Source organism: Mixophyes fleayi, chromosome 2 (assembly GCF_038048845.1).
Source record: "Mixophyes fleayi isolate aMixFle1 chromosome 2, aMixFle1.hap1, whole genome shotgun sequence".
In the NCBI taxonomy this organism is placed as follows: Eukaryota; Metazoa; Chordata; class Amphibia; order Anura; family Limnodynastidae; genus Mixophyes; species Mixophyes fleayi.
In genome coordinates, this window is record NC_134403.1 from 333004849 (window position 1) to 333032639 (window position 27791).

Here is a 27791-nt window from a genome sequence, read left to right on the forward strand (position 1 = left end):
TCCAAACAGGAGGAAACTTCCTTATTTTACACTGTCATTAACAGCTTGCTTTCTACAATACTTGGAGGAGGAGGAGTTTACTCCGACTCATACTAATACATACTAATCAATAGTGCTGACATTCCAATACGGATTGTGTCTTTCTTTTCATTCAACATTCAAGACAGCACTATCTTATAATATCCTTAAATCACGTACCAGGATCCAAAGCTCTGTGGAACTGGATAGGATCAAGATGAGGAGGCAGATGAGCTCTGTAGACCTCTCCAGGGGTTGCACCCCTTAGATGAGGATCAAAGGGACTGTGAGCGGTGGATGGGTCTACACCAGGAACTGGGGACTTGACCACTATGTTCTCCCTTTGCGTGGGGGTTAATGTGCTTTTTCTCTCATGACTGGAAGACTTTCCTGGAGTAAGGCCACCTGAAAACACAAACAATACAGCTAATATGAGTTTGGGGGGGGGATATAAAAGAAACAAATAATAATCACAAGACACTTGACCAATGAAGGCGTGTATCCGGAGAACAGACGACCCGGCATAATAATTTCTGTTGTGGGACATGTTTTCTGTGAGTCTCTGACAAGTTCCAAACTCATACGGAGTTCTCACCTTCTGATGACCGTGCCATAGGTGAACTCCTGGACATTGGGCTGGGGTAGTTCACTGGAGTCCTCCTGGCATTGGCATCCTCATAAATCCCGGGGCTCAACTGGGACTTTGAGGCTTCGTGAAGAGTGGACCGAAGCACCGATGTACCAGAACTGACTACGGATGTGTGACGCGATCGCATGGCTTCAGAAGATTTGGCATCTTCATATTTTGCTCTCTCCACCACTTTTAAATTTTCTGGCATCATCTCCATCTGCGACACCCCACGCGGCAGCTTACTTGGCCCCATAATCAAGGACTTTACATTGTGTTTGATGGCCGACTGACCAGAAGTACCTTCGTGTTTTATAGGTGTTCCCTATAAGAAGCAGATCAGCAAACACTTCTTATTTGCATTCATAGACAAATTAATAAAACAATCACATAAAAGGACACAAAATATGAAAAATTACCTGGGAAATGGAACCTTCCATTATTGTCCTAGAACTCTCCGGGGTTTTGCGACTTTCTTGACTAATGAGGTCCTGCCTAGGAATTTCATGAATGGAGCGTCCCATTTCTTTGATTGTAGTGACACCATCATAAGGCTTGCCTTTAGTGATGGCTCCTTCAAACGACCTTATTGGAGGGCTTTCACGTTTTATTTGCTTGGCATACTTAAGTCCTTCGTCAAAGTTCTCAGACGAAGCTCTTGGTGTGCCTAGTTGGAAAATTATTACAGAAATATAGTGGCTATTGATAATACTCTATATACAATTCAGGGTATAAACAATCAACGTTATTTAAATTGCATTTGAAAGAAATAATATCTGGGAAATCAGTTATATTTACCTTGCATGATTGAGCCCGTCATAACCTGCCTTTCTTTAAGTTCTGTATGGGGGCTGCCTTTGGGTAGAGTACGACATATCAATCCTGGGAACACAAAGCAACAAGTAAGCTATGAGACACTTAAAAGGCAACTAAGCCAATTTTAAAGCTTTCCCATAAAACGTATCTAGTGTAGTTATAAAGAACTCCCATGTTCGGGATCTCTGCACAGAAAACTGTACATTAATATACACAGTTTAGTTGTAATGCACTAGCAGTTTAAAATCAGTGGAATCGACACGCTTCAAAAATCACTGTATTAATCTACACATGTCCAGAGTGTTGAGCCCTGGAGATTGGACTGTTATCGTTGACAGCAGTGGTGAATTACTCCAGAATTGGCAGAATCTGAAACATTGAACCAGCACAGTTCTATCACATTGGGGGGGGACTATACAGGCTACTACGCAGCCACCAAGGGGATCATGACATGAAATAAGTGGTAAAGATGGCCCACATGAGCTTACAATATTAGAGGTTTGAGGAAGATATATAAGGAAGGGGAACAACAATTGAAATTGGACAGGAAAGTGTGTTATTAAGCAGCAGCATTATCAGCGCAGTCCTTGGTGGATGACATTCCTGTGCAGTTATCGGTGGTGTGTAATGGATGAAATGAGGTGAGGCAGCGGAAGGTGGTTATAATAGGAGCTCTTTGATTCACCACAATTGTCCTCTTTCCAGAGATTATGCGTGTGCCCCCTCCTCCCATTCACAGCTAGACAGAAGTACTTTACTTTTTACACATTTGTATAAAGGGTAGGTAGGGTGGACTAGAGGAGGGACCACTCATGTCTGCCCGCCGTGTGTCTAACCTATATCACTGTCCCCCATAGACATATTTTTACACAAAAAAGAACAAAAACAGATATTAGGTAGTGTATTTTTGTTGCATTATTTCTATAAAAATAGTATATATAGTTTTGGTTAACGGTTGATCCTGACTTGGTGGGCTCAGGACAAATTCTCCTTTTATAAAACAGCCCTGAATACGCACTAGCTATAGAAGAGTATAGGATGGGTACTAGAGCTCTAGCTTTTAGTAACAGACATGTTTTATACTCTCAAAGGATGTGAATAACAGGCACATGAAGGTGAAGATTGCTGTCTGGCGCTACGGAATCTGTGGAGCCTTATAAATAACCTCAGTATTCACATAAAAGGGGTGAATGTAAATATGAAAGTAAACAAAACAAAGATAAGCTGTTTACTATATTGTTCTAACTGGTAAGTTACAAAATGGGAAACACAATTACTATATTTGGAACACTATTACAAACTCATGCATAACAAGACACATAATAAATAGATATAATCATGTTATGGTCACTGTCAATGCTCTGCATAACAGCACACTGGCTGCAGTCTTGTATCTCTGTGCATTTACAAAATCCTATGTGTTCCAATACGTGGACACGGGGAACTATTTCAATTATGTTTAAATTGGCCATGAAATTTCCCAGGACTACTCAAACAAATACATCAATAACGATCATAAAATTCTCTGGGGCAAAGTTGTATGTAAACCTGCGTCTTGGTAGTACTAAAGCACCCACATCTGAAATAAGAAGATTTTTACTCACCTTAAAATTCATTTCTCTTACTCCATTGGGGGACACTGTGAGACATTGGGGTGTAGGAGTTTAGGCACTTAACTTCTTTAATCTTGTCTCTCCTCCCCTACTATGCCCCTCCTCATCAAAGAAGTTGATAAGTGCCTAAACTCCTACACCCACTACTATACCCAATGTCTTGCAGTGTCCCCCAATGGCAGGAAAGAGAAATATATCTTTGGTTAATTGTATCTAGTACAGTCATTCATTTCTAAAATCTAATCAGACAGCTCAGAGAATAACAACTCACTATCTGGCCAAGTCTATAGTAACAAAGAATGAATATTTTTAGTAAGAGAGAATGTGGCTGTCAAAGCCCTCACTGATTTCTTGGCAAATTGAGTTGAAGGTTGGATGCAAAAACCCTCTTCAGAAAAGCAGATATCAGAAGTGCGGTATTTCAGTCCTAAGACTCTTATCAGTTGGAATACATGTAATAAAATGTGGATTTTACATGAAGCGATATAAACAATTTTACATGAAGTTGCTATTTTGGAACATTGCGTTTGGAGAGGACGTAACAAATAAGACATCGCCTTTATTTATATTGATAATGGCCACGGCAACCAGTACCTTCCATTGGTGCTGATACAGCAGATTCTCTCACAGACAAGTTCTGCTTTATATTTCCTTCCATGGCTTCATAGGTCCTCTTCAGTGTCATCTCTGGAGCACTTCTTGGGCTCCGCGTACCATCACGTAGATTCTTAATAGCAGCTGAAATAAGGTGGTAAATTAAGAACGTGTTAATTGTGGTTGAATGTATACAACAAACTATAAACATTTAGGAAAAATAAAATAGAAAAATCTATTACAGGAAAGAAATGAGCCAGTGTTTAATAAGGATTGTCAGATGTTCAGTCACTTCCAGACCCCACTCTTCTATCTGCTCTTATAAACAACTCATAAGACGCCAATCTTGTACAAAGCCAGGGGCTTAGGAACAGCTACTGTCTATCAGACAAGGACACCAGCACAATGATGGCACCAGACATAAGCAAACATGATGCATTAGAGGTTAATGCAATTGTGATACACAAAACAACAAATATTTTATTAAGCAAGTGTATTTTAGAGAACAAACAGTAATTTGTCCTTGAATGTAACATTGTACAACAATGCACCTGTGTTTTGCAGAAATATAATAAAAGTTCATGGAGAGAGTCAAACATCACAGTTGATAAAAGCACCATTGTGGACAGCGCTTTCTTGAAATAACATTGTAACCACTATAAAGTTCTGACATTTCAAATAGATGTACTTACAATCATATGATACTATATGTCCACTCTTTCCCTCATAAATGACGTGGCCTTTAGTAGAGGACTCTTCCCTACATTTCTCTGGACTGTTGATATCCTCTGTAGCCAGTCTGGTGATGGTCGTCTTTAGCAAGACATCAGCAGCGATACCAGACTGTGACAGTGCTGGAGTACCCTATAAATGACAGTTGTGGAGAGACTCATTTACACAGGAAAAATAGACCATACAGTTAGTGCAATAGCGGCATTAAGCTACATACTGCATAAACTAAAAAAGAAAATGTACTTTTTCTGTATGGTGTTTTCCTTTATCAGCTACCAGTACATTAAAAATGAAGCAGTGTAGAAACAATGATGGATGTGGAAACATTGTAGCTATTACAAATGCAGGAGAATACCCACCACACCCTGGGCCTACATGCAATATCTTACTTCTGGACAGTGGGATGGGGGAGGTTGGGGTAGAGGCCAGTAAGAGGAGAGTGCATAGTGGAGACAGAGGAGCATCACCCAGACTTAAAAACTCAAGATATATACATGTTAGTTGCACTCTATTGTGTGCGTGCATGGAGTGGGAAGGGAGGAGGTGTTTACTGTGATAAAAGAGGGAAATAAAAAGGAAAAATTGAAAAAATACTTGGGCTATTGTGCAACATTTCCTTTATTTCAAATAAGAAGAAAAAAAACAAAAAAACAAAACAAGCAATCTTGTCAACCTGGCTCACAGTAACCGTGAACTCCTGTGTGACGTACCTGAGTAATGGACCCTCGATGAGAGGAAATGGATTCCATTGGAACTTTGGTGGCTGGGGTGCCTCTAGTGATGCTCCCCTCCTGCAGTGCTGTCATGGTACCTAATGTAAATAAAGCAAACTTTGAGTTCCACTGTTCTAATAACATGCAACAATGGTAGTTCCCCTTCCTACGTATAGTCCTTGCTGGATGCATCTAAATTTAAACAAGACTCCAAAGTCCACACACTTCTACGCCTACAGGCTTGTACCTCTGCCACCACCTTCTACGCCTACAGGCTCATACCTCCGCCGCCACCGTCTACACCTGCAGGCTCGTACCTCCGCCGCCACCGTCTACACCTACAGGCTCGTACCTCCCCCGCCACCATCTACTCCTACAGGCTCGTACCTCAGACGCCACCATCTACGCCTACAGGCTCGTACCTCAGACGCCACCATCTACGCCTACAGGCTCGTACCTCTGACGCTACCATCTACGCCTACAGGCTCGTACCTCTGACGCCACCATCTACGCCTACAGACTCAAACCGCAGACGGCACCATCTACGCCTACAGACTCGTACCCAAGACAACACCATCTACATATACAGGCTCGTACCTCAGATACCACCATCTTCACATATAGACTCGTACCTCTGACAACACCATCTTCACATACAGACTCGTACCTCTGACGCCACCATCTACACATACAGGCTCGTACCTCTGACGCCACCATCTACACATACAGGCTCGTACCTCAGATACCACCATCTACACATACAGGCTCGTACCTCAGATACCACCATCTACACATACAGACTCGTACCTCAGATACCACCATCTACACATACAGACTCGTACCTCTGACAACACCATCTACACATACAGACTCATACCTCTGACAACACCTTCATGCTGTGCCCGGACGAGGAGCCCTTCAGGCTGAGAACTCTGGCCACGGGGTGAGAACTCTTCTTGCTTGATGTAGGCCAAAGAACCTAAATATTAACACACAACAAAATTTAAATGTTCATTCGTATTTTAACCAAAGATTGCATGACTAATACTATACATGACACAAACTAAACATGAAATTTGCAAAAACTTCACACCAGGCTCCTGACCTGGGTACAACAAACCACATAGGTGGCCAGGGCTGATGGACAATACACAATATAAACTTGTTTAAAAATGCATGTTGCAAGTAGCACTTAGATTGAAGGCATAAAAATTGAACAGCCAACGGCTACATTGTTCTACCAGACATTAAGCTTCAGACTAGTTCTATTTTCAGGGCATTGACATTGCACAAGTGCTAAGATGTAAAAATATATCAAAATCATTTGCTACCTGTCTACCTGAAGTGCTGTGATTTTGAAATGTTGTCACCAAGTTGATAAATACATGCAAGTTTAGACACAGATACAGTATGCTCCTATGCCCCAAAAAGTTGTAACTGCTTTTATTAAAGTAATATGATGTGGCTACAAAGTTAAATTATAAATGTATAATGTTTTATTGAAATGCATTCATATACATGTCTTTTAAAACAACATTTTTGTTCCATATAGAGAATTCAGACTAGAAAACACAAGACAGTATAAAAGTCTCCAGATGCAATACAATATAAAAGGCTTTTGCAGCAGACCCACGGAATAAGCAGCACGTTACATTGGAATTCCCTAAGAATGCAGTCACGTCGTATGTGTGCGTGATGACTGTGAAAACACAACCTCAAGTAATGGACCTACCAGCCTTAGCAGATTCCTGTTGCCTTGGTAGCCCAAGAGAGATGGAGCCCACAGAAGGCTTAACTTGTTCCTGGCCATAGGGCTGCTGGCTGAGAGATGTTAAATATGTGCCAGGTGTTCCCTAAAAGAAAAAAAAACAACCAAAAATTAAGAACGTCAGTGACATATAAGATCTTCAAAAGATCCACACTGACCTCCACCGTGTAAACTCTTCAAATTATTAACATAAATACATCCATCTGAAACCCATTAGTTAGTGGAAAAAGAGATACCCCCAAACAGTTTTCCGAGTGTAATTCTTCTGCCACTGAAAGGAGTTTTCCACAAATGCAACTTGTACCCCAATGGTTCTTACTCCCCTAAAATCCTGATGTTTATATATTGCTACTGTTCCAAGTAGTTAATTGTACTTGGGGGCAGCTATTAATTGGACCAATGACACAACCATCCACATTTAGTATATTTAGAGCTATCAGTCCTCCAATCAGCTTTCATCACAGCGGTATCCTACTAAACACAACTAATGGTGGGTCCCGAGGGAGGAAACCCACTGAAAACCTCATTAAGGGAATGGGGCGGCTGGGGGCACACTAGTATTTATCATGGAACACCATTTTAAGACAAAATATAAATCAATTACAGTTTGTTATAAAACAAAATACATAGCTAGAAAACATTGACCTCAGACACTCATAAGAAAGCGGATGACAAGAAAAAACAAAAGTAGCCAAGCTAAACATCATGTCCTTTAACCATTAATATAACAAAGGACTTTACTGCCAGTTTAATTCTGTGGGCAATTCACAATGCTTTGTACTATGACCTAGCAAAGGATCTCAGCACACGGTGCTCAAAGATAACTTGTGTATAAACCGCATTATGCTAAGAAACGGGTACCGTCAAACAGCGAACATTGCAAGTTATTGAATAACTACCCAATGGCTATAATGAATGAAGGCGGCAGAAGCATTGGAGGGATTGCACAGCACTAGAATGTGGTAGGACTTCAAAACAGGTAAGAACAATTCTCACTCTTATAACGATAGTACAAAGTCAACTTAAGTGAAGTGGAGAAACTCTGCGAAACAAGGACCTGCATCTTGTAACCTGTAAAGTTAGTCTATTCTGCCACTGATTTTTTTTTCATGCTTTTTATTTTTTTATCTTTTGCCCCCCCCTTGTGTGTCTTTTCTTATTTAATAAGGCGTTTCTACAAATCACAGGAGCATAGACTTTCCCTCTACCACCACACATGCAATCTGTCACAGAGGAGACAACACATATAAAGTTCTACATATATTGGATCTATCTGATCTTTGCAGGGAAAATGCTGGATAGCTCCATATTACAGAGTAGTTGGCAGCCTGTGCTACCAATGGCTAGACAATACTGAACTGCAACATACCTGGGATATAGAGCCCCCCATTATGAAAGAAGGCTTGTCCGAGGAGGTAACTGACGTTTTGGATGATGGGATCAGCGGGGGAGGTGGACGGGTTGGACGTGTCACCGGGAGGCGTGATCCTTCTGCCAAGGAAGTGATCACCTGATGGGGTGCAGGCTGCAGCACTGAAAGCACAAAAATAACATTACTGTCAGATTAGCTGTACAGTCAGTGTCATTACAGTTTAACAGGCACCGTGGATTAACCACCCCTCCCCCATTTCCATTACTTTGACCTTTTGCAGTCCGACGAAAAATTGACCACTAGCAAACCAACTATAATACAGAGACAATTAGCTTCTCTAACATGGTTATAAGGGTGGTGGTCTTCTAGAAACACTGTACAGCTCCTATTCAACATCAACGGTTATAGTTGCTCAAACTGCTGAATTTTTCCCAAATCATCCAGACAAACTTTATCATGAACATACATGTATGCGGCCCATTATATTCCATGTGTTCAGCAGCATTTACCATGTTAGTTCAATATTGAATATTTGAGGGGCTTAGGCTGGCTTTCAGGGTAAAAAGTCATAAACACAATATATCAGAGGCTTCCAGGATATATGCGAGGGGTAACTTGAGTTTTTGAAGCCAAATGTAAAATGCTCAAGCTCCTGTCACTGCACTCTGTACCCCAGTGTCTCCCATGGGAAGAAAGAGAAATGGCCATTTAGTGGGTGAGCTTATTGCTGTGTATTATAAAAGAGGACAACATTTATAATAAGAAACACATTTAGAAGGTGTTTGATTAGACATAGGAAGAGAAGCTCAATATCTCAAACAATTAGTTGTAAATTTTTCATGTATTCAATATATAATTTACTGCCAGGGCTAGACAGTATTAAAAGGGACACAAATCTCAAAAATACTCTGATTTATTATATTGTATTTGCATCAGGGGAATAACAGTGAAATCCTATCTTCTGAGATTGTATAATTTAAGTCGTCACGTGTGTTTTATATTCGTGTGTGTGTGTGTGTGTGTGTGTGCGTGCGTTTAGTATAAACCTGGAGACATCGCTTCCTGCCACAATCTGGGATAGAACCAAGATAACTAGATTACATTGTGATCATCATACTGTGTACTAGCAGTTTCTGTAACAACCTCCTGTTTTACAAAAATCAATTTACTTCAAAGCCTATTGATCACTAATTATAATAATGTATTACTTAACTTATTTTATATTTTAAGGGTATTTTGTGTTTTCCACATGGCCCTAGATAGGATATTTACACATTGGAGAACCATCGCCCCCCCCCCCATGTTCCATTGATCTGAGGTGTACTCAGCAGCAATACAGGAAACACTATTTCCTGTGTAGATAAGATGGTCTGCACCAACAGCCTTTAATGCCAAAGCCACGTGACAGACCTACTGTGCATGCTCTTATTTCAGCTGTTGATCAGCCCCTTTGTTTTCGCACTGAATGCTTGTGTGCACAGACCAACTTACTTTTATAGATAACAAGGTCTTATTTTGTGGTGTGTTGTAGCTGCAACATGCTGAATGCGCTTCAGATCTATGGAACACATGGACAGATAGAGAACATCTAAACAATAAGAAGAATCCCAACAATTGCTGAGGCTCTCAGAAGGATTGTTCTCAATACTTGAGAAATAGTAATTGGATACACAACACATTAATTCTTTCAATGTAACTAGACTTTCAACACTAATAAATGTAATAGCACGTGTCTGACACAACAATGGGTGCTGTGTGATGGGATTTGAGGATGTGTAGGAATAAGAGCTCTCCCTCAGGTCTATTCTACGAGACGATGTGCTCCCATAGGTGCCTGGTGCACAACGTTAAACAAACCAAACGCCCTCAGCTAGGGAGAGAGCACAGAAAAAAAAGCACTCTGTTCTAGTCGGATGACTCACTCGGCTTGAGAGTTGTCTCATATTGGTCAATTCAAAATCTCTGGTGGCTGCCTTCTTATATCACTGCTCTCCTGGCTTCACAAGCTCTTCCAAGGCAAAAGAACTGTATGAAGGCAATGGATGAGAGCGAATTATAGCGCAATATGCGACCTGACTCAAGCAGCGTCACCAGATTTATAGACAACACGCACTGGTTTACTATGCACTCTCTCAAATGATGGGAGTGTTTAAGACACTGGATAAGTATGAATACTCAATCTGACAAGTTCTCTTTAGGATGTGCTTATCACTCTCACAATGGACAATCTGAGGCTGAAATCACCGTACAACCTCTCTAATAGTCCACGTTATGCAGTCCTGGTTGTTGCACTTTCTCCATCATTACTGTGTGACAAACTGCCACATAATTTACCTCTGGGTTTTTAGAAATTATCCGAGTGCTGGTGAGGGAAATGCTGACATCCTGTTGTATTTTCTTTAAGAAATGCAAAATACTTCATAATATTTAACTGTACACACACAAGAACTGGAAAAGTCAAACATCCTGTAGCCCCACGATCACATATACTAACCACTCTCCTCCAAACAAACGTCTATGTCTCTTACATCTTATCCTTTCCTAGCGAGACTGTGCATGCATGGCTTCCTGCTATAATCTGAGTTTGGAAGTCACCCACCTTTGTTACCTCCTTTAAGTATTACCAGTCATATGTGGTTATGGCCACTCGTGGAAGGACTCAGCTAGTCAGGTAAAAATGTGGCAAAAGCCAAGCAAAAATATGTTGCTTTTTAGCTGTAATTCAAGTGCAATACCTAGCAACATTAAAGTGAATCACAATTGCAAAACATGATTTACAGATAAGATTATAGTGGGCGCAACAACAAACAATATGATGTCACGATTTGCCTTTTAGGTGGTGCAATGTATTTCAAACTCTGAGCCTAGGGAGGTAGTAACAAAAACCATAAAGAGAGGTCAAATCAAATTTTACATTCTTGGAAAAAATCAATATCTTTATAATGTGCAAAAAAAAAAAAAGGATTTTTATACTCTCGATAAATCCGTTTCTTTGATTCCATCTGGGGGACACTGCTACCATGGGGTTGTGTGAGGGGACTGGAGTTTGGCACTTAACTAGTTAACCTGTTAATGCATCATGCTGACAAACTCCGCCCCCCCCCCCCTCTGCAACCCCCCTGTAGTCTCTTCAGTTTAAGTATAAAGCCAGAAGGAAGGGGAGTCAACCAACCAGAGACTAAACAGCAGAGGAGCAGAAGGGAGGGAACGCAGTGTCCCCCAGATGGAAATACTCTTTTCTCTTTCATCCTATCTGGGGGACACTGCTGCCATGGGGACATTCTAAAGAAGCCCCCTTAAGGGAGGGACCACTCTGACAGCCCAGCACTTAGAGCACTATGGCCAAAACTGGCATCTGCAGATGCAATTACATTGAATTGATAACATTTTGTAAAGGTATGGATCGAGGACCAGGTGCTTGTCTGCATAGCTGGTCCGCTGAGGCCCCATTTTGCGCAACCCAAGACGCCTCCACCGAACGGGTAGAATGGGCAACAATACGATCTGGCACAGGTCGGTTACCATTGATATAAGCCTGCTAAATAGTCAGAGATCTGCACTTTTAAAGGAACCCAGGCGAAGGCCCCCATCCAGGCCATCCTGGAGAAAAGAAAGAACCATTGGGAGGCGGGAGGAACCGTGTGGCAAGGTCGGCTCTTACACCATCTAATGTAGGTACGCCAGATGTGGTGGTAAATGCGAGCAGAGACTGGCTTCCTAGCACGAAGGAGGGTGTACACTACTCATTAAGAGAACCCTTTAGACCTCCAAAGGTTGGTTTCAAGAGCCATGCCATTAAATTCAGCCGAAGTAAGTCGATGTTGGAATGGTCCTTGTATAAGGTCTTCTCGAAGACCCGGACCCACTGCCATCAACAGAATTTCTGCATACCAGAGTCGCCACGGCCAAGCTGGAGCAACCAGTATCACTGGGAGTCCCCCCTGCTCGGCTCTTCGAAGGACGCGGGAAATCATGGAAATGGGAGGGAACAGGTACCTTAATCTGAAGTCCCAGGGCATTGTCATTACATTGATGGCCACCGCCAAGGGGTCCCTTGTTGAACCTTTCGGTTTTGACAAGATGCCATTAGGTCTCTGTCCGAGGTCCCCCATTGTGAGACCAGGGACTGGAAGACATCCGGATGAAGAGACAATTCCCCTGGCAGAATTGCATACTGGCTTAGATAGTCTGCTTCCCAGTTCTGGATGCCTGGAATAAAGACTGCGGAGATGGAGGGAACGTGGTTTTCGGCCCAGGTCAAGATCTGAGCCGCCACCTCCACTGCGCCTGCACTCCTGGTGCCCCCTCTGCTGACATAAGACACTGTCGTGGAATTTTCGGACTGCAGACGGACCTATATATATATATAGAAATGGAGAGTAAAATGACAAGGGCGCACAATAGTGTAGTATTATAGTATATTGGGACCAAGAAAGGTCCAAAGTGAAAAATAACCTTATCACTAGAGATGGACCAAAGGTCTATAGTGCAGAAAGGATGTAGTGAACAATCTTGTATATGAATATGCGTACCAGAACGAAGATCTTTAAGGCTTATCAAATCAGATATCCCAAAAGGAGATGGTTACACATTTTTCATAGTCCCGCATATGGATGTCTCAGGAATAAACAGAGATGGAAGCCACAGATGTAAAATCTTAAATAGACAATTTATTAAGTGCACAGCAGCTACTTCCACAGAGTAGCAGATAACAGGAATATCTGTACAGCAATCACAAATCCGGTAGATGACATGCAATGAACCCGGATTCACTACATCCTTTCTGCACTATAGACCTTTGGTCCATCTCTGGTGATAAGGTTATTTTTCACTTTGGACCTTTCTTGGTCCCAATATACTATAATACTACACTATTGTGCACCCTTGTCCTTTTACGCTCCATTTCCATATTTTTCCATATTACACCACTTGGTTTTTGGAGGACTGGCAGCCACCTGCAAATGGGAAGTGTATACTCTATCTAAGAGACTTTTTTGAACAATAGATCCTCATATGGACTTGCGACATTTCAGCTTTTTACTGATAATTTGTTGAAGCGCCCCACGTGGTATCTGTTTTGCTGTATATATATATATACTCATATACTATACTATATTGTCAGCATGATACATTAACAAGTTAATTAGTTAAGTGCCAAACTCCACTCCCCTCACACAACCTCATGATAGCAGATGTCCCCCAGGTAGGATGGAAGAGAAATAACACACAATGGTCCCCTGTCTTAATCTCTTCCAAATGTTCCCTGTTTTGGCTTTTATTTTTACATCAACCCTTCTTGGTTTTCTGACTACATTCAAGAACCTTGTGGTGCTCTATCCCATCACCAAATGTTTCTCTTTCCCTTCAGGGTATACCATACATCTGTATGGACAAACTCTGCCAACGCCCTCCAAAACTCTAAACACACAACTGCTGCAGTGTTCAACTAACGGGCTCAATTTGTTTAAAACAAAAACAAACAAAAAAATGCCCAAAAATAATAGTCAGCAATTAAATGCCTCTAGTTCTCCTTTAAGCAAGGAAAAGCAACTGGGAGAGGAAACTTTTTCAATAATCATTGAAGAGAGGAGGGACATTTAATCAGCTTTCCATACATTACATAGAGTACATAGAGACAGAATGTACCTGGAGGGACACAATAGCGGACAGGATTCAGGTCTGCTTGTGGGGAAGCTTTGCCGACTTCTCGTGGCGACATCCTGTATGGTGAAACAGACCGTGCAGCATTTTGCATTTGGGCTTCATGCTCCAGTGTGCGCTTGACTTCAGCAGCATAAGGCATATACACAGATTTTCCTACCAAAGTAAGTCACGGTAATGTGTGTGAAACATTGAGAAATACCACTATTACATAGGAAAAAAGTATTAGAAAAGATCTAACGAGAATTAAAACACCATAAACAAGTCTTACGATATGATAGGGCATTCTTGGGAGCTTTTGGATAACAGTCTTAAATTTCCGGTGAGAGATTCACTTTAATTTATGATAAAGCTTACTCTAAAAATGCTTTACATATTGGGAATGCTAAACATCTATTATATAACAATAAACCTTATATAAATAAATAAAACTGGGGAAGGGAAAGGGGGGAGAGGTTTATTGGGACAACTTGGCTCCTCCAATTGGTCACGTTTGCACCTTCTCCATTAACCTCTCAAATCTTTGCTCTGTTTCTATGTACAATGGTTTTTTTGGTAGGAGCTGTTGTACAGACTGAATTTTTTTGGCACCTTGTTTTAAATGATAATAATGATGATTGCAGCTTCTGATTGGTGCTGCTGCTCACATCATACTTCAGCAGTCATTTACATCGGTGAACCAAGATGTACCACACAGCTTTACGATCATGACTTGTTAAATATAAAAATAATGCTCTCTAAGAAACACTCACACACGCACTAAAATAACATAAATGTAATTTTACATAATAGTGAGGGAAATACAGGTAGTGGGCAGAAATGGAAACACCTGGCTAAATGATGGACACCAAGTATATCGAAAGAAAGGTTTTTCACACACATTGGTAGCTCAAGCATTAAACAAATAACTCAGCATGGTCAGCATCGTGTAAAAATGCTGAACTGCCCTGGTTGCCTATAATTATGGCTAGCATGGCTGCAAAAGGAGACCTGGATGACTACTAAAGAGAGATAAAAGCTGCAGAGCATTTGGCTTCAGTGTGCAGACATTAGTACCCACTATGCCATGGTGTCATACATGGTAGCACAAAGTCCTTTATATCGGGGTTTCCATTTATTGGCCACTACTTATATTAAGCAGATTATGAAACTTCCTATGAACATTACATGGGATGCCTGAAGGTTTGAAAAGCTCATGGGTAAAACAACATTAAGCTGCTCTATGATAACATACACCTCCACATGAAGACACATCATGCTTGATATACTTCTGTATGCAGTCATGTAAACAATCAGGGTCCACAATAAAGAGGTGGTTGTCACCACTTCTGCTGTCTTTTGTGAGGACATCCTATATTTGGCAGGTAGGCTTTAGCAGTCAACAGAACGACTTGAGGGTCTGTACAGTAATATGTGAAACAGAACAGCTGAGCTGCTGCCAATACTTCCAAGATCCTGGAACTGATCCAGCTGCAGGGAAAGCTCCTTACTAGATAATCTGATGGATATGTATTAATGAGAAACACATTACATGCCCAGCATCTAGAAGTCCACTCGTATCTACTGCTCTAGACGTAATCCTCACCTCCCTATCTAAAGGTGCATGGCATTGCTGTGTTACCCGACCATCTAAGCAGTAATGCAACTTTACTACGGGGTATTTTATTTGCTAAACATGATGAAGGTTGATATTTGACAAGGCTAATCCCTGTCGCAATCAGTTGGGGAACCCCCATATAATTAAAGGGTGAGTGTTTTCCTGGTTTAGCGGTGCTCTCTTTACATAGTTGTGTATTGTGTATATTTCTACCAAGAACATCTACCTTCTTGGCTGTTGATACTTTTGGAAGCATTGAGATCTCCTTTGAACATAGAGAGATATCTGCTGGAATTTTTACATATATAGGCCGTCGTGAGCCTGTGCACTAGTTCTATGTGTAATATTGGCATTATTTTTTAACTGTTTGTGTATATGGAGTAAATATTAGTTTTTACATACAATCATTTTTTCTGTTTGTTTATTATATACAGTTGTATTTCGATACTAGGTCATCTCATGCGCAATCTGTTTTTTTGGTATCCTCTCTTTACATAGGACAATACAATTACCTTCCCATTCAATACTTGGACTCTTGGCTGGACTGGCTGATCTCCTGCTCTCCATGCTGAGCTGTTCCTGCCTCTGCCTTTGCTCTTCTAGTAGGCTGTTCTCATGCAACGACCGCAGATGTTGCTGATACAAAGTGAAGTGACTGTTTGCAGAGACCGGAGTTCCTGTTGGTATATTGCATGGACTACAAGATACCTTTATAAAACAAATGTAAATAGAAGTTACAAATAGGAAAAGAATAAACAGCTACAAGCCTGTTTCAAATGAAAGTCAATTTAATGGGGGGTGCAAACGGCAAAACAAAAAACACAAACCTCCATGGCATTCATATACAAAATTTAAATAGAACTAATCCTTAAATACGTGTTAAAAGCCTTAGGTTTGTTAATGGTGAAGAAATATTTGCTAAAAGCAGCGGTTAGCAGGCTTGTCCTCATGATAAACCAGCATGTAACTCTTTAGAAGATGCCACCGAGCCGAGGACAGGGGTGACCACCACCGCAGGAGAACTTACTGCAGAGTTGTACCTCCAGTAAACTAACACCTACCATGGGTGGTATGACCGCAGCACGGTGGTGTAACTGTTGCAGATCCATTGCTCCTTGCTTCATGGATGGGGATATCAAAACTGTTCCAATTGGGTTCAACAGCGAAGGTTTGGAATCCATAGTATACACTCTAAAAGAAAAAAAATATATACATCTATACTTCTATGAAATTAAGTACAATGTTTATCACAGCTAATGTCTAGAATCTTATGAGACTTAATACTTCGGGGGTACACACTCACCTTGACCTGTCAGGCTCTCCATCCACTTCCTCATCAGCACTGCAAGTGGCACTGGAGTCATTGTCCGAGTGAGAATCCGGCCTTGGGATCTGGCTAGGAACATACTGCATGTCTACAGGTTCTGACTTCTCCTTACTTCTTTCCAGATCTCTGTCTTTGGTATCTTCCTCGATTTTTACTTGAGCGCCATCTGGTAGTTTGACCTCCGCCTCAACAGGCTCCGCTTTGGTATTAACTTGGAGGCTGGGAGCTGGTTTCGGTTCTGCACTTTCACTCCTTTCCTCAAGTTGCATGGCTTCCTCAGGTTCAGTGTTCATTTCCTCCTTTACCTGTAGTTCTGGGTACTGGTTGTCGGGTGTCTTTACATTCTGCACAGCAGAGGAAGGGGATGCAGTGGATACAGGTCTGCATGCAGGGTCTTGCTCGGGGGAAGGAGCTGTAGTTATTGAAGCAGAAGTGGTTCTGTCTGGTGTTTCATCAGCTTGTTTGGCCCCTTCCACAGGTGAAGGAGATGGAGCACTTTCAGTGTCTGAACTGTTATCTGCACCTGTCGCAAAATGAAAACATGTAGAAGACACTTTAGATTCTATATCGAGCACACATGAAATACTGATAATTATTATTATTCAAAATGTCTACAGTAAGCTTCCTGGTATTTCACTACTTAGGTACAAGAAAATTATTGACAACCTTCTACAGAAGGGCCTCAAACATTACTTTATTTCATCAGACACATTCAAATACCTACGAATTGGCACATCATATACATAACTCCCAAGAAACAATGCCCCTCAAACCCATTACTCAAGCTGTCCCATTATTTTCGCAAGGAACTCACTACTGCAACCACTGTCCATATACATGGACTCCTTTCTCCAGCCTCTTGTGCAGAATATGCAATTTTTCCTCAAAGACTCCACATATCAGTGCACCACAACCTTTATAATTTTGACCCCAACCATTTAGTACTGGTTTCCCTTGACGTAAGAAGATTGTGTGGTCCTACATTGGGAAGATCTGACATGTGTGACATCGGCCTTACTGTCCATTGACCAGTTTTAGCCACCAGTTGAGTTTCTTAATGATATTTTGCTGGTTACCCTGAAACATCTGGTACCACCATGGGTTCAAACAGTCTCCTATTTCAACAACCTTTATATGTAACACAGGAGAATGAAATTTTGCTTCCTGCTCTTTCTGATAAACTCTTGCTATATAAATGCCATTAACAATGACCTCCTATTGTCATGGTTAGGTATCATTGACAAAGTTCAGATGACTATTGGGAAACTCAACATCCTTGACTGCCCCATCAAACTGCACCTCACAAATTTGAGCTGCTTATATGTGCAATTTGGATTTTCATTCTCATCATCATCATGGCTTCAAACATGAATTATGTTACTATTTCTGGACTTTTAGATCACATTATTAAATATTTTTTTAAAAACCTTTAATATTACATGGAGTTTGTGGGATAGTTTCTTAGTTTGGATTAACCAATATTAAGACCTTAATATGTTTGTCTTACTAAATTTTATAAAATATATACATGTACATTTCATATCATATGCTTGTGAAACACAAAAATTACCTTCACTGTCTTCAGGATTTTCTTCATCATTAGACCCTTCATTGTCTTCATCCTCCTGAGCAGACACAGTAGAAGCCACACTTTCACACTGTGAAACATCTCGCTCTTCTCGTGGCCTACGAGGAGTCTGCAAAAAAACAAACCAGCACAGATTTCAGATTGTGCACTTGGATTTACTTATAACAAGGACAGCAGCAAAGACTAACTGTTAAACCACATTTAGAGTATGAAGTATTGTCTTAAATTGCTCAGCCTGGTTGTCAAAATATTCCTGCACATTTGGAAACTGCTCTTTACTGGAGAGTAACGAATTGAGCACTGATCATATGGCAGCAGTTAAACTCTGAGGTCCAGTAAATATTACATACAAATGTTTATTTGCTGGCATGAGATAATGCTTTGAAAACCTACAAATGTCCCAAATGTTACATGTTATCAATTAATAAACTGATCTACTTCTTGCAAAACGAAAAAGCAATGTTCCATATTTATGATTCAAATAATTTTTTTGTGGATTACAAATATGGAACATTTCCCTTTGGATTACCATTATGCTAATCTTTCCCTTGCAAGCTACGATGTGATTGGCTGACAGAGAGGGGACTCTCTGCTTTGATCACATATCAATAGAGATTAAAGGAGTCTGCATTGATATGTGAAAAAAAACCCAAAACAATCACTTACCAGTGCTGTGCAGCTCCATTCATGTAAATGGCCCATTCACTTGGGGTTTCTCCATGTAGCACACAACCCCAATTGTTAGCCCCTACTGGGTTCCCATAGAGATCAATGGACTTTTTCAAGTACAGCAACTTGCTTTAACCACACCAAAATGAAACAACACAAAAAAGAAGACCCCCGTTCCCCAAAACACAAATGCTAATTGGTATGGACACAGAATATAATGGATTTTATTTCTACTTGCGCTTGCAAGCTTTGCAGTTAAAGCACAAGTGTAGCGTAGTGTATAAACGTTATTAGGCCATCTTAATGTCAACTATGAGCCACACAATGCGACAACGGCATATAACCAAACATATCTTTAAGCATAACTAAACTAAATATTGTTTTGTTTAGCAATGTGTAGCAACATCCTGAAAAGAGTAGACGTATCGTCCTGATAAATGGATGTACAAAGGTGCAAACACGTTACTTGTAGCATTTATAAATTGCTAACGATCTTTAAAAACCTGTGATCGAACTCAATAGCAAATGGCACTTCCCAATTTGGAGTTACTACAATAATGAAGACTATAGATAACTGGAAGCGATTCACATTTTCCAGCTCAAGTAAATTAAAAGATTTGTTTACGTTTATATTTAGATGTCCTAAAATACATTATACGTTATCTTAAAGGTAAAGCAATGCAAATAAAAAAAAAATTATTGCTCTACAACCTATTTTCTAGATGATAAACACTTAATAAATAAATATGCACACACACACACAAGACAATTAAATTCCCAAACTGATTATAAGAGGCTCTGCAAATGTTTTTATTCATATTTCTTCTTATGGTTCCCAAATAAACGTACCAGGATCTCTGGAGCAGTAAGGGGTTAACTGTTTTGCAGTGTTCAGCAACATTGTTACAACAAAGTAAAAAAACAAACAAAAATACAGTTGCTATGGCTATCTGCCAAAAATTGTACTGTATGGGATAAGGAGGACAGGGGTTAAGAGACTACCATACTATATGATTTATGAATCGATACTTATTAGGTGAAATCACCAGCCCATAAATTAGGTTAGACACAACAACTTTTTATTTTCCAACAGACAACATAATATCTATAGTTTACAAATTGTATCCATTGGAGGAATTTTTCTTCCCAATTTTTTATTTGTGTAGCGATTTTAATTAGATTGTGTTTTGTCATGTAAGTCAGTGACTCTCTCTGGGGGTCCTAGGGAGGGTTACAAAAGCATTCTGTTAACTGGTAAGAGTAAATACAAGATGTCTCATATTGGATCAACTTATATTTGAGTTACTGTTTAAATGTTGTGCCGATGCTATTACTAACACCTAGCATTTAGTGGGTTCACAATAGCGAATAAGAGTCATAGAAAGTTAACATGCGATTGTCTCAGAGTATTCCTTACAGCAGACATATATCAGCCGTGTGTAAAACAATATTCTTGCTCCAATACTCACTTTCTGCTTGTGCTGCTGCAGTAAGTTGTCCAGATTGTGCCTCCTTTTATAATTGAAGTAGAAGTTTTTACACTGGGCTTCGCTCTTCGTTCCTACCATCTTGGCGATAGCCCCCCAGTTACGACCGTGCTCCACCAAGCCTGCCAAAACACAAACACAGACCAACGGGATCCCTCTGAGTTAAAGGAAGCGAACACATTCTTTGTAACAGAGTAAGGCACAAGATCACATCCAGTAACCATAAAATACACTATTAACCCATTTACTGCCAAACCAGACGTCACTGTATTCTACAAAGTTTTGTCATTCCAAGAATCGGTGAAGAAAGCCCTCTTAGTCAGATGACAAGTAATGTGGTTATAAGTTGCAAAACAATAACGAATAAAACAATAAATGTGTTTCAATGTGTTTTGTAGAATGGAAAAGAATTTAAATTATTTTAATGTTTCAAGACTTGCTTCTGATTGGCTGGGAGCAAGCTTGTACAATGCCCAGAAGTTACAATGGAACAGTATTAAAAGAACTATGTTGGTCCTGCATCAGCAAGCAAGAAATATTAAGGGGAAACATCTCCACCTCAAAGGATTTAAACAGCACAAGCTGAAAAACCTTGAAAACCAGCAACAAAAATCAGATGTGTGTCTGTGAAAAAAATGTAACTATTAGAGACTATAATTAATGACAGAGAGCATTTTTTTATCACAAATCCAGCAAGAGCTGCATGGCAGACAATACGGGGCGACTGTTCTACAGGTAACTGTATAGAGAAGAAGGTACTGTCATTATTCGCCAAGTTTACAGATTTAGAAATGTTATCAGGAGACTTTCCGTTCTCTACCTGTGGCCAAATCAATCCCTATTAAGTAACTGACTGCACCGTGCACTGGGCCTCTTGTCAAACTGCACAACCGAACCTGACCACACTATAGGTAGGACATATGCGATTAGGCAGGAAACCAGGGCGCATACAGTCTGGTACTCAATTATCCATTCTCTGTATCTGCAGGCAGTCCCTGGCCTCCACTACAGACATAGAACACATGCAGGGCAGATGAAAACTCACATGTGTGCACAGACCCACACGCAAGTTACCTGGGGAACAATTTTATGTACGTCACCAAATGTATCTATCATTGCAGCTCTCAATGATTGCAAATGACTGGTATATATTTCAGGACATGAGAAAAAAGATCTGAAAAACAGTATAGGTCTTCCTATATAAAATGAAGTACAATAAACCACACTTCAGCACGAAAGGTATTTATATTCAGAATAGGTATGTCTGCAGCACTGGGTCTTAACACTGGTCTTTTAGATTGGGTTTGCGATGATCGATCCCCTTTTAGCACATCTATTGTGTACAAACTAATAAACATACGTTATTTTGTACAAGTAGCTTATTTCCAAACAGCTATATTTTAATACAATAATGTTTCTGTTGTTTGCAAACAAAATATAATGAAAGGGAAACACATGATTAATTCTGAACTAAACCACAGAACCTAAAGCTCACTTAGACTCCTAATCTGATTGGCAGTCAAGGATACCCAAGAACTATTAGCTGATGTGAATATATCTGGGAGGATAAGGCCTTTCCACCCAATGTACCTTTCAGAGGCACCCAATGTGCCTTTCAGAAGCAGTCTATACACTTAAATCAGCTTTTAGTTTGGCCAATTCAGCAAGCTACATACATTTCATGTGACCAGTTGGAACCATTATGTGACATTTGCAAAAACTGGAATAAAAAATAAAATAAAGATGTTGCTGCCCACAGCAACCAATCATTCTGTAGTGCAGTTGAGGAAAGGACAGCGAAAAATCTGATTTGCTGCTATGGACAATACCACTTTTTCTCCTGTGCACCATCACAAATGTCACCCAATATCACAAGTTTGTCAGGAACACAGCTTCTACTTGTCTATACTTCATACCTGCCCAGAAGTTGGCTAGCCTCATGCAGACATATCACAAGGTTAATATATAAGAAACTTATCCAGAACTGCATATTTAAATCTAAACCGGTTAAGTGACAATGTGGTTTAATAAAGCACCTGCACACGGGCATCATTTTTACAAGCCTAAGTTTGAAATTTGTCCAACGTGAAAGCTACATTGACTTCAGTTAATGATGTTTTTGATCAGCTTACAGAGCCGTATGTCTTCTACACGGAGACCTCTCTTGCAAACTAGAAGTTAGCACACTTGTAAGTGAATAATCTTTATCATGTGGGTATGGGCCATGTGTTTTCCTCTAATTTATCACATAGATAACATTCAGTGTTTCTCAATAAAAGCAAATCCTTGTATAAAGAAGTATTAGTATTTCATGGACCATACAAGCTGCCACAGGTATAGAATGTAACAGTAAAATGCAATATCCCAATTCATTACAAAAGGAGGAATTTTATAACACATGCTTTGTGTATAAGGCTACAATACATAGGTAATGTTAATACATGTATAAACTACAGTAACTAATCTCTAGACTAGCGAGATCTGATATTTGAACATGAGTACAATCTTTAGTTATAACTTCAATGATAGGGAATAAGGAATACTGCACCCTCCTACTGGAACCCATTATAGATATTAAGCCTCACCTCAGACTTCTGTCAGCTGTATAACAGCACTTGGGACTATGCTGTTATGTAGTCACAGAATCTGAGTGACTTGTAATAACCCGATCATTTACAGTAGGTAGTGCATTATTCCGTATATAATCCTCAGGAGTTAAAATGTACAGGTAACATTGTTGAAACCACAGTAAAAAAAAAATAAAACAAAATAAAACAATTTGTTGCAATGGGCATAAGTTTATCAGTCACTCTATTTTCTGGTATGCTTGAAGTACGTATTTAAAGGATTCTCTTTCTCCAAATTGAACAAATTACAGTGCGCTGAAAGTTAGTAGAATACAAAATGTAGTATTTGTTATATTACCGATAGGGGTGACCATATTGATTTTGGTTTCTTCTGTATCAAATGTCTCTGATAAATGCCATTTGCTGATGTAGCTGCCTATATTGCTGCAGGATCAGATTCAGGAGTCAGCTGTGCAATAGAACACTGCGGTAATGATCACGTGACCGCATTGAAGATGATTTACACCCACAAAGTCTCACTTTATGGCCAGGAGGTTCAGTAAGACCTCCGTGGTTTTAGTAACTGGGATTGGGTAACTATCTACAAAAAAAAATGTTTATATGGCCATATCCTTTAGATAAAAATTGGGCAGGGTACAAGGGAAAAAATATCCCCTCATGACCATGATGTAAGGTTGTGGTTGGCATATGTACTAAAATTCAGTGAGAAGGAAACGCAGTGAAGAGAGCCCACTTGCTCTCCACCACCCTCTTATAAATTTGATGTTGTTTTGTTGAAATATAGAAACAAATCTCTGCATCTTTGTCCATGTAACCAGGGGTTGTTGCAAAAAATATTTCCTCTGAGCCAAGTTCTGGTTGAGGAACGACGAATGTTAAATGTCTCCCCAAGTCCCAGAGGCTGTCAGATTCTTTCCTTCCTGTCCTGTTCACCTGAAATGAACTTAAGCCCTGTAAAAAGCCTCCCTCGCCCTGCTAATCTTACTGTGTGACTGTATTAGCAGGAGATTAGGACAGGATCATGCCAGGTAAAGACTATTTTACTCCCCCATGGAGATCAAAGATACGAGCAGCAGCTTTTTCACCAACAGCGTGTCCCTCGTATTAATATCACAAAACAAACCAGAACAACACAAACATGAAAAAACAACAACAACACAACACAAGTGCAGACAAGCATGCATACACACAGACAAACACATGCAGGTCGGTCATAATGTACAGTGACCAAATACAAAAAAAAATAGAAGTGCTGGAAGCCAAATGAAAAGGCCGACATTACCAAGAATAAGACGTCAGTAGTACAAATTTCACTAAGTAAACACTAATATGTACAATGAGAAGAAAAATGCTGACATAATAGCAGTGTTCTCCGCAAGCATACACCGTTTTCGATCAGAATAAGCATAATTTTCGTACGCGAGAGCTGTCCAGCACCAAATAACTGTAAATCAGTAATAGCAAGTCTTTCTGAAGCTGCAAGAACTCGGAGCAGATTGTCCGCCCACAATGTTTCAATTTACAGCTAGAAAACTCCCTGGAGTGTGAAGGTTTTAATGAAGTCTGATTACAAGGGTAATCACGATGAAGAAGAAAAACAACCTGTTTTCATGAAGAGAAAGGAAGTCAGGGGTTTAGATTACACTGATAGGTGAAAGTTTCCAAAGAGTTCACGAAAAACTCTTGTTCCTTTAGAGAGCGATATTAGAAGAAAAAAAAAAAAAAAAGGTATTCAGTATTGTTCAGAATTACTTCAGAAAATATCCAATATGATAGTGTTGGCTAACCTGTGACGCTCCAGGTGTTGTGAAACTACAAGTCCCAGCATGCCTATAGCAGCTTATTGCTGGAAGGGTATGCTGGGACTTGTAGTGTCACAACACCTGGAGTGCCACAGGTTAGCAAACACTGCTCTAAGAAGACCTTTTAGCAGCCTCAAGTTATTGCTATAAATGATTTACAACCAACACAAACAAAATAATAATAATAATAAAAAAAAAAAAGAAGCATTTATACTGTCTTGCATGTCTTGGGGTGCTGCACTTTTAGATAGGTTTAAGAACCTCCTCCCACCAATCTCGTCCCTATAAACAAGGAGCTCTTTCTACTTAATTTACATTCAAAGATCATATCAAGAGTACAGAGCCCCAAATCAGATACAAAGTACAGTTGCCAGCACTACGTGTGACCATGTGACCTGCAGTCTGCCAATCATGGTGTAATACATAAAGGGCACTCAGCCCTTTTGGATTGCCTCCTACCCACATTAGACTGGTTTACTGTAGAGTAATAAGGTCGGGAAATACTGAACAGCCACATAGCCACATATAGCATTAAGACAGCTTGCAATCATTTCTAAGAGCAACAACTACTTCGATATCCACAAACAAACTCTACTAGATCAGCGGCATCTACGTCTCACTGGAGAAATCCACAGAAACCAAACTTAAAAGCTTTACCTTTTTTAGCAACTTCCATTTCTTCTTCAGTCCAGCGGGAGGTCTCCACGGTCTCTGCCGAAGCTGAAAGCACAACACAGCAAATCCCATCAAAAAGAAAGACCTGGATTTGCATTACGAGCACCAATCCTACAAAGCTCACTCTCAGTGATCCGGTTACGTGCAGGCTTCCTCCGTAAAAGGCATTTGAGGAGAAGGCAGACTCTGATGGTAGGAGGCAGTCACTACTGACTGTGACAAGAGGGCTTGTGACAAGTTAGCGGACGAAGGGGAGATTAAAGAACAGTTTCAGGAGCACAATGAAAAATGGGCCGAAAGGATTAACAAAAACAATTCCATGCAGAATAAAAATACTGCAGAATGAATGTAAAAGGACTAAAACTACAAGCCATGAGGATGAATGCTAATGTGACCAGGAGCCTAAAATAAACAAACATTCAACCACATAGTACTCCAGTGTATATTAGCTACATTCCAACAACAACTCTCACTGCAAGACTCATTCTAACCGTCATGTTCATATAATCAATACATTTACTTACTTGTTACTTCAACACAACAAAGGTCACACTACAAACTTGAATACTATTAGACTGATGACGTTCAATGTAATCCTTTCAAGTACTATTACTACAAAAAATATAAATGATATGTTTGAATATGCAAATACAGTCACACTAAAACCAAACAGAAAAACAATAATTGAAGCATGAACAGAAATAAATAAAAAAGCGCATTTGCTGTAGCTCTATAAAAGAAACAATCCGCACAAACAATAGTGAAGCCGTTTTGATCGGCATAAACCTCCACTGACATAAAGGGGCTAGTAATACAATATAGTGCTGGAAACAATACTGTGCAAGACCTGGGAGACAGTGAAAGGTAAGGGAACACCACAAGACGACAAAAGGTGTCCCATCCAGAGAAAATAATAGTACTATAGAGAATGCCTTAAAGGTTGAACATTGCTAATTATGAACGTCTTGGTATGCAAAACAAGATGAATGGTAACACAACAGCACACAGATAGGCACAGTAACTAAAGAAAAGGTGCCAAACAAGCCAAAGTGCCCAAAAAAACAACATGTAACAAAGTCTAATGGTGAGAATGCTGCCATAATTAATAGTAATGTAGTCCACAATATTCTAACATATGACTTCATGTGTGCCCCCAAATTCATGATCATAGCATTTTTTTGTTGCCCATTTTGTAAAACAGCAGTAATATATTAAAGAAAAGACCTGTAATAAGTTTTTGTTTAATCGAAATATATTAAAACCACACACACACACACACATGAACATGAATACAGACAGCAAATACAGTAGAGCAAGCTGAGAGCATGCAGACTGGCACAGGACTGGCTGAGGTGGCACTGGTGTATTACAAAGCAATGCGTCACAGGTTAACACAAACATAATAACCTTAACCAGTCACATCAGGTAAGACAAATCCCGTAATCTGGATACAAAGGTTTGAGAAGAGTGACCGATGTATTATGTACTGCTACCAGTACAAAGAGTCTTCCTGCATGGTAATCAATGTATGTTTGCTTAATTTACAAATTGCTCATTAATGCTTGTTGTAAATAAAAGACACTGTTCTGAGCTTCAAGATTGTTATCCCTGCTGGATGGTGGAGGAACAGCATACATAACAAAACAGTGACATGCAAAGCACCAATGAGATCAGAGTTTATTTTGCAATCAAGATCAAAGGTTATCTTGCTGTCCAAAAAGAAAATATGGAAATTGTGTTCTATGTCTGGTAGATCCAGATAAGAAGTTATTTTTCTTAAACCCCAAAATGTAAATTTTCAGATATGAGCCATGGATGTAAAAAACAACAACATTTTCAGTGTTGCTCTGACATTCCACTGCAGTTCTGACAGTTCCCTCATTGACAGGGCTACAGGTCAAATATATTATCCTAAAGGTATTTGAGTTTCTGTGAAATCGCTGGCCCTGCACATGTGTATGAATCAGCTAACACACTATGCATTCCTACATAGCAAGTCTACAAATGTGTCACTCACACGGTGTCTGCTTCAGTAGAAATACACCTCCCTCCTAACCTGGCAACACACAGCAGGCAGGTGTAATATTTAGTAGTGTATACAAATATCTGTTATTCAGCTTGGGGTTTACTCCACTAGCATGCA

The 27791-nt window shown here is 40.0% G+C and overlaps 1 protein-coding gene across 8 annotated transcripts in view; it reads right to left on the reverse strand.

Annotated features, from left to right (window-relative positions):
* Positions 1-27791, reverse strand: part of NCOR1 (nuclear receptor corepressor 1) — a 104043-nt gene that overhangs the window by 17377 nt on the left and 58875 nt on the right. For 6 of the 8 annotated variants that reach the window (XM_075196931.1, XM_075196929.1, XM_075196926.1 and 3 more), the window contains exons 17-33: positions 25631-25693; positions 20566-20705; positions 18410-18536; positions 16816-17362; positions 16574-16703; positions 16025-16220; positions 13901-14071; positions 8252-8415; positions 6847-6967; positions 5992-6093; positions 5112-5212; positions 4362-4533; positions 3670-3813; positions 1445-1528; positions 1066-1313; positions 614-971; positions 199-423 (exon numbers count right to left, since the gene is read on the reverse strand). In XM_075196931.1, the coding sequence (XP_075053032.1) occupies positions 199-423; positions 614-971; positions 1066-1313; positions 1445-1528; positions 3670-3813; positions 4362-4533; positions 5112-5212; positions 5992-6093; positions 6847-6967; positions 8252-8415; positions 13901-14071; positions 16025-16220; positions 16574-16703; positions 16816-17362; positions 18410-18536; positions 20566-20705; positions 25631-25693 (3093 nt within the window). The remainder of the gene's footprint in view (positions 1-198; positions 424-613; positions 972-1065; positions 1314-1444; positions 1529-3669; positions 3814-4361; positions 4534-5111; positions 5213-5991; positions 6094-6846; positions 6968-8251; positions 8416-13900; positions 14072-16024; positions 16221-16573; positions 16704-16815; positions 17363-18409; positions 18537-20565; positions 20706-25630; positions 25694-27791) is intronic. The other 2 variants (XM_075196932.1, XM_075196930.1) reach the window with 1 other exon arrangement.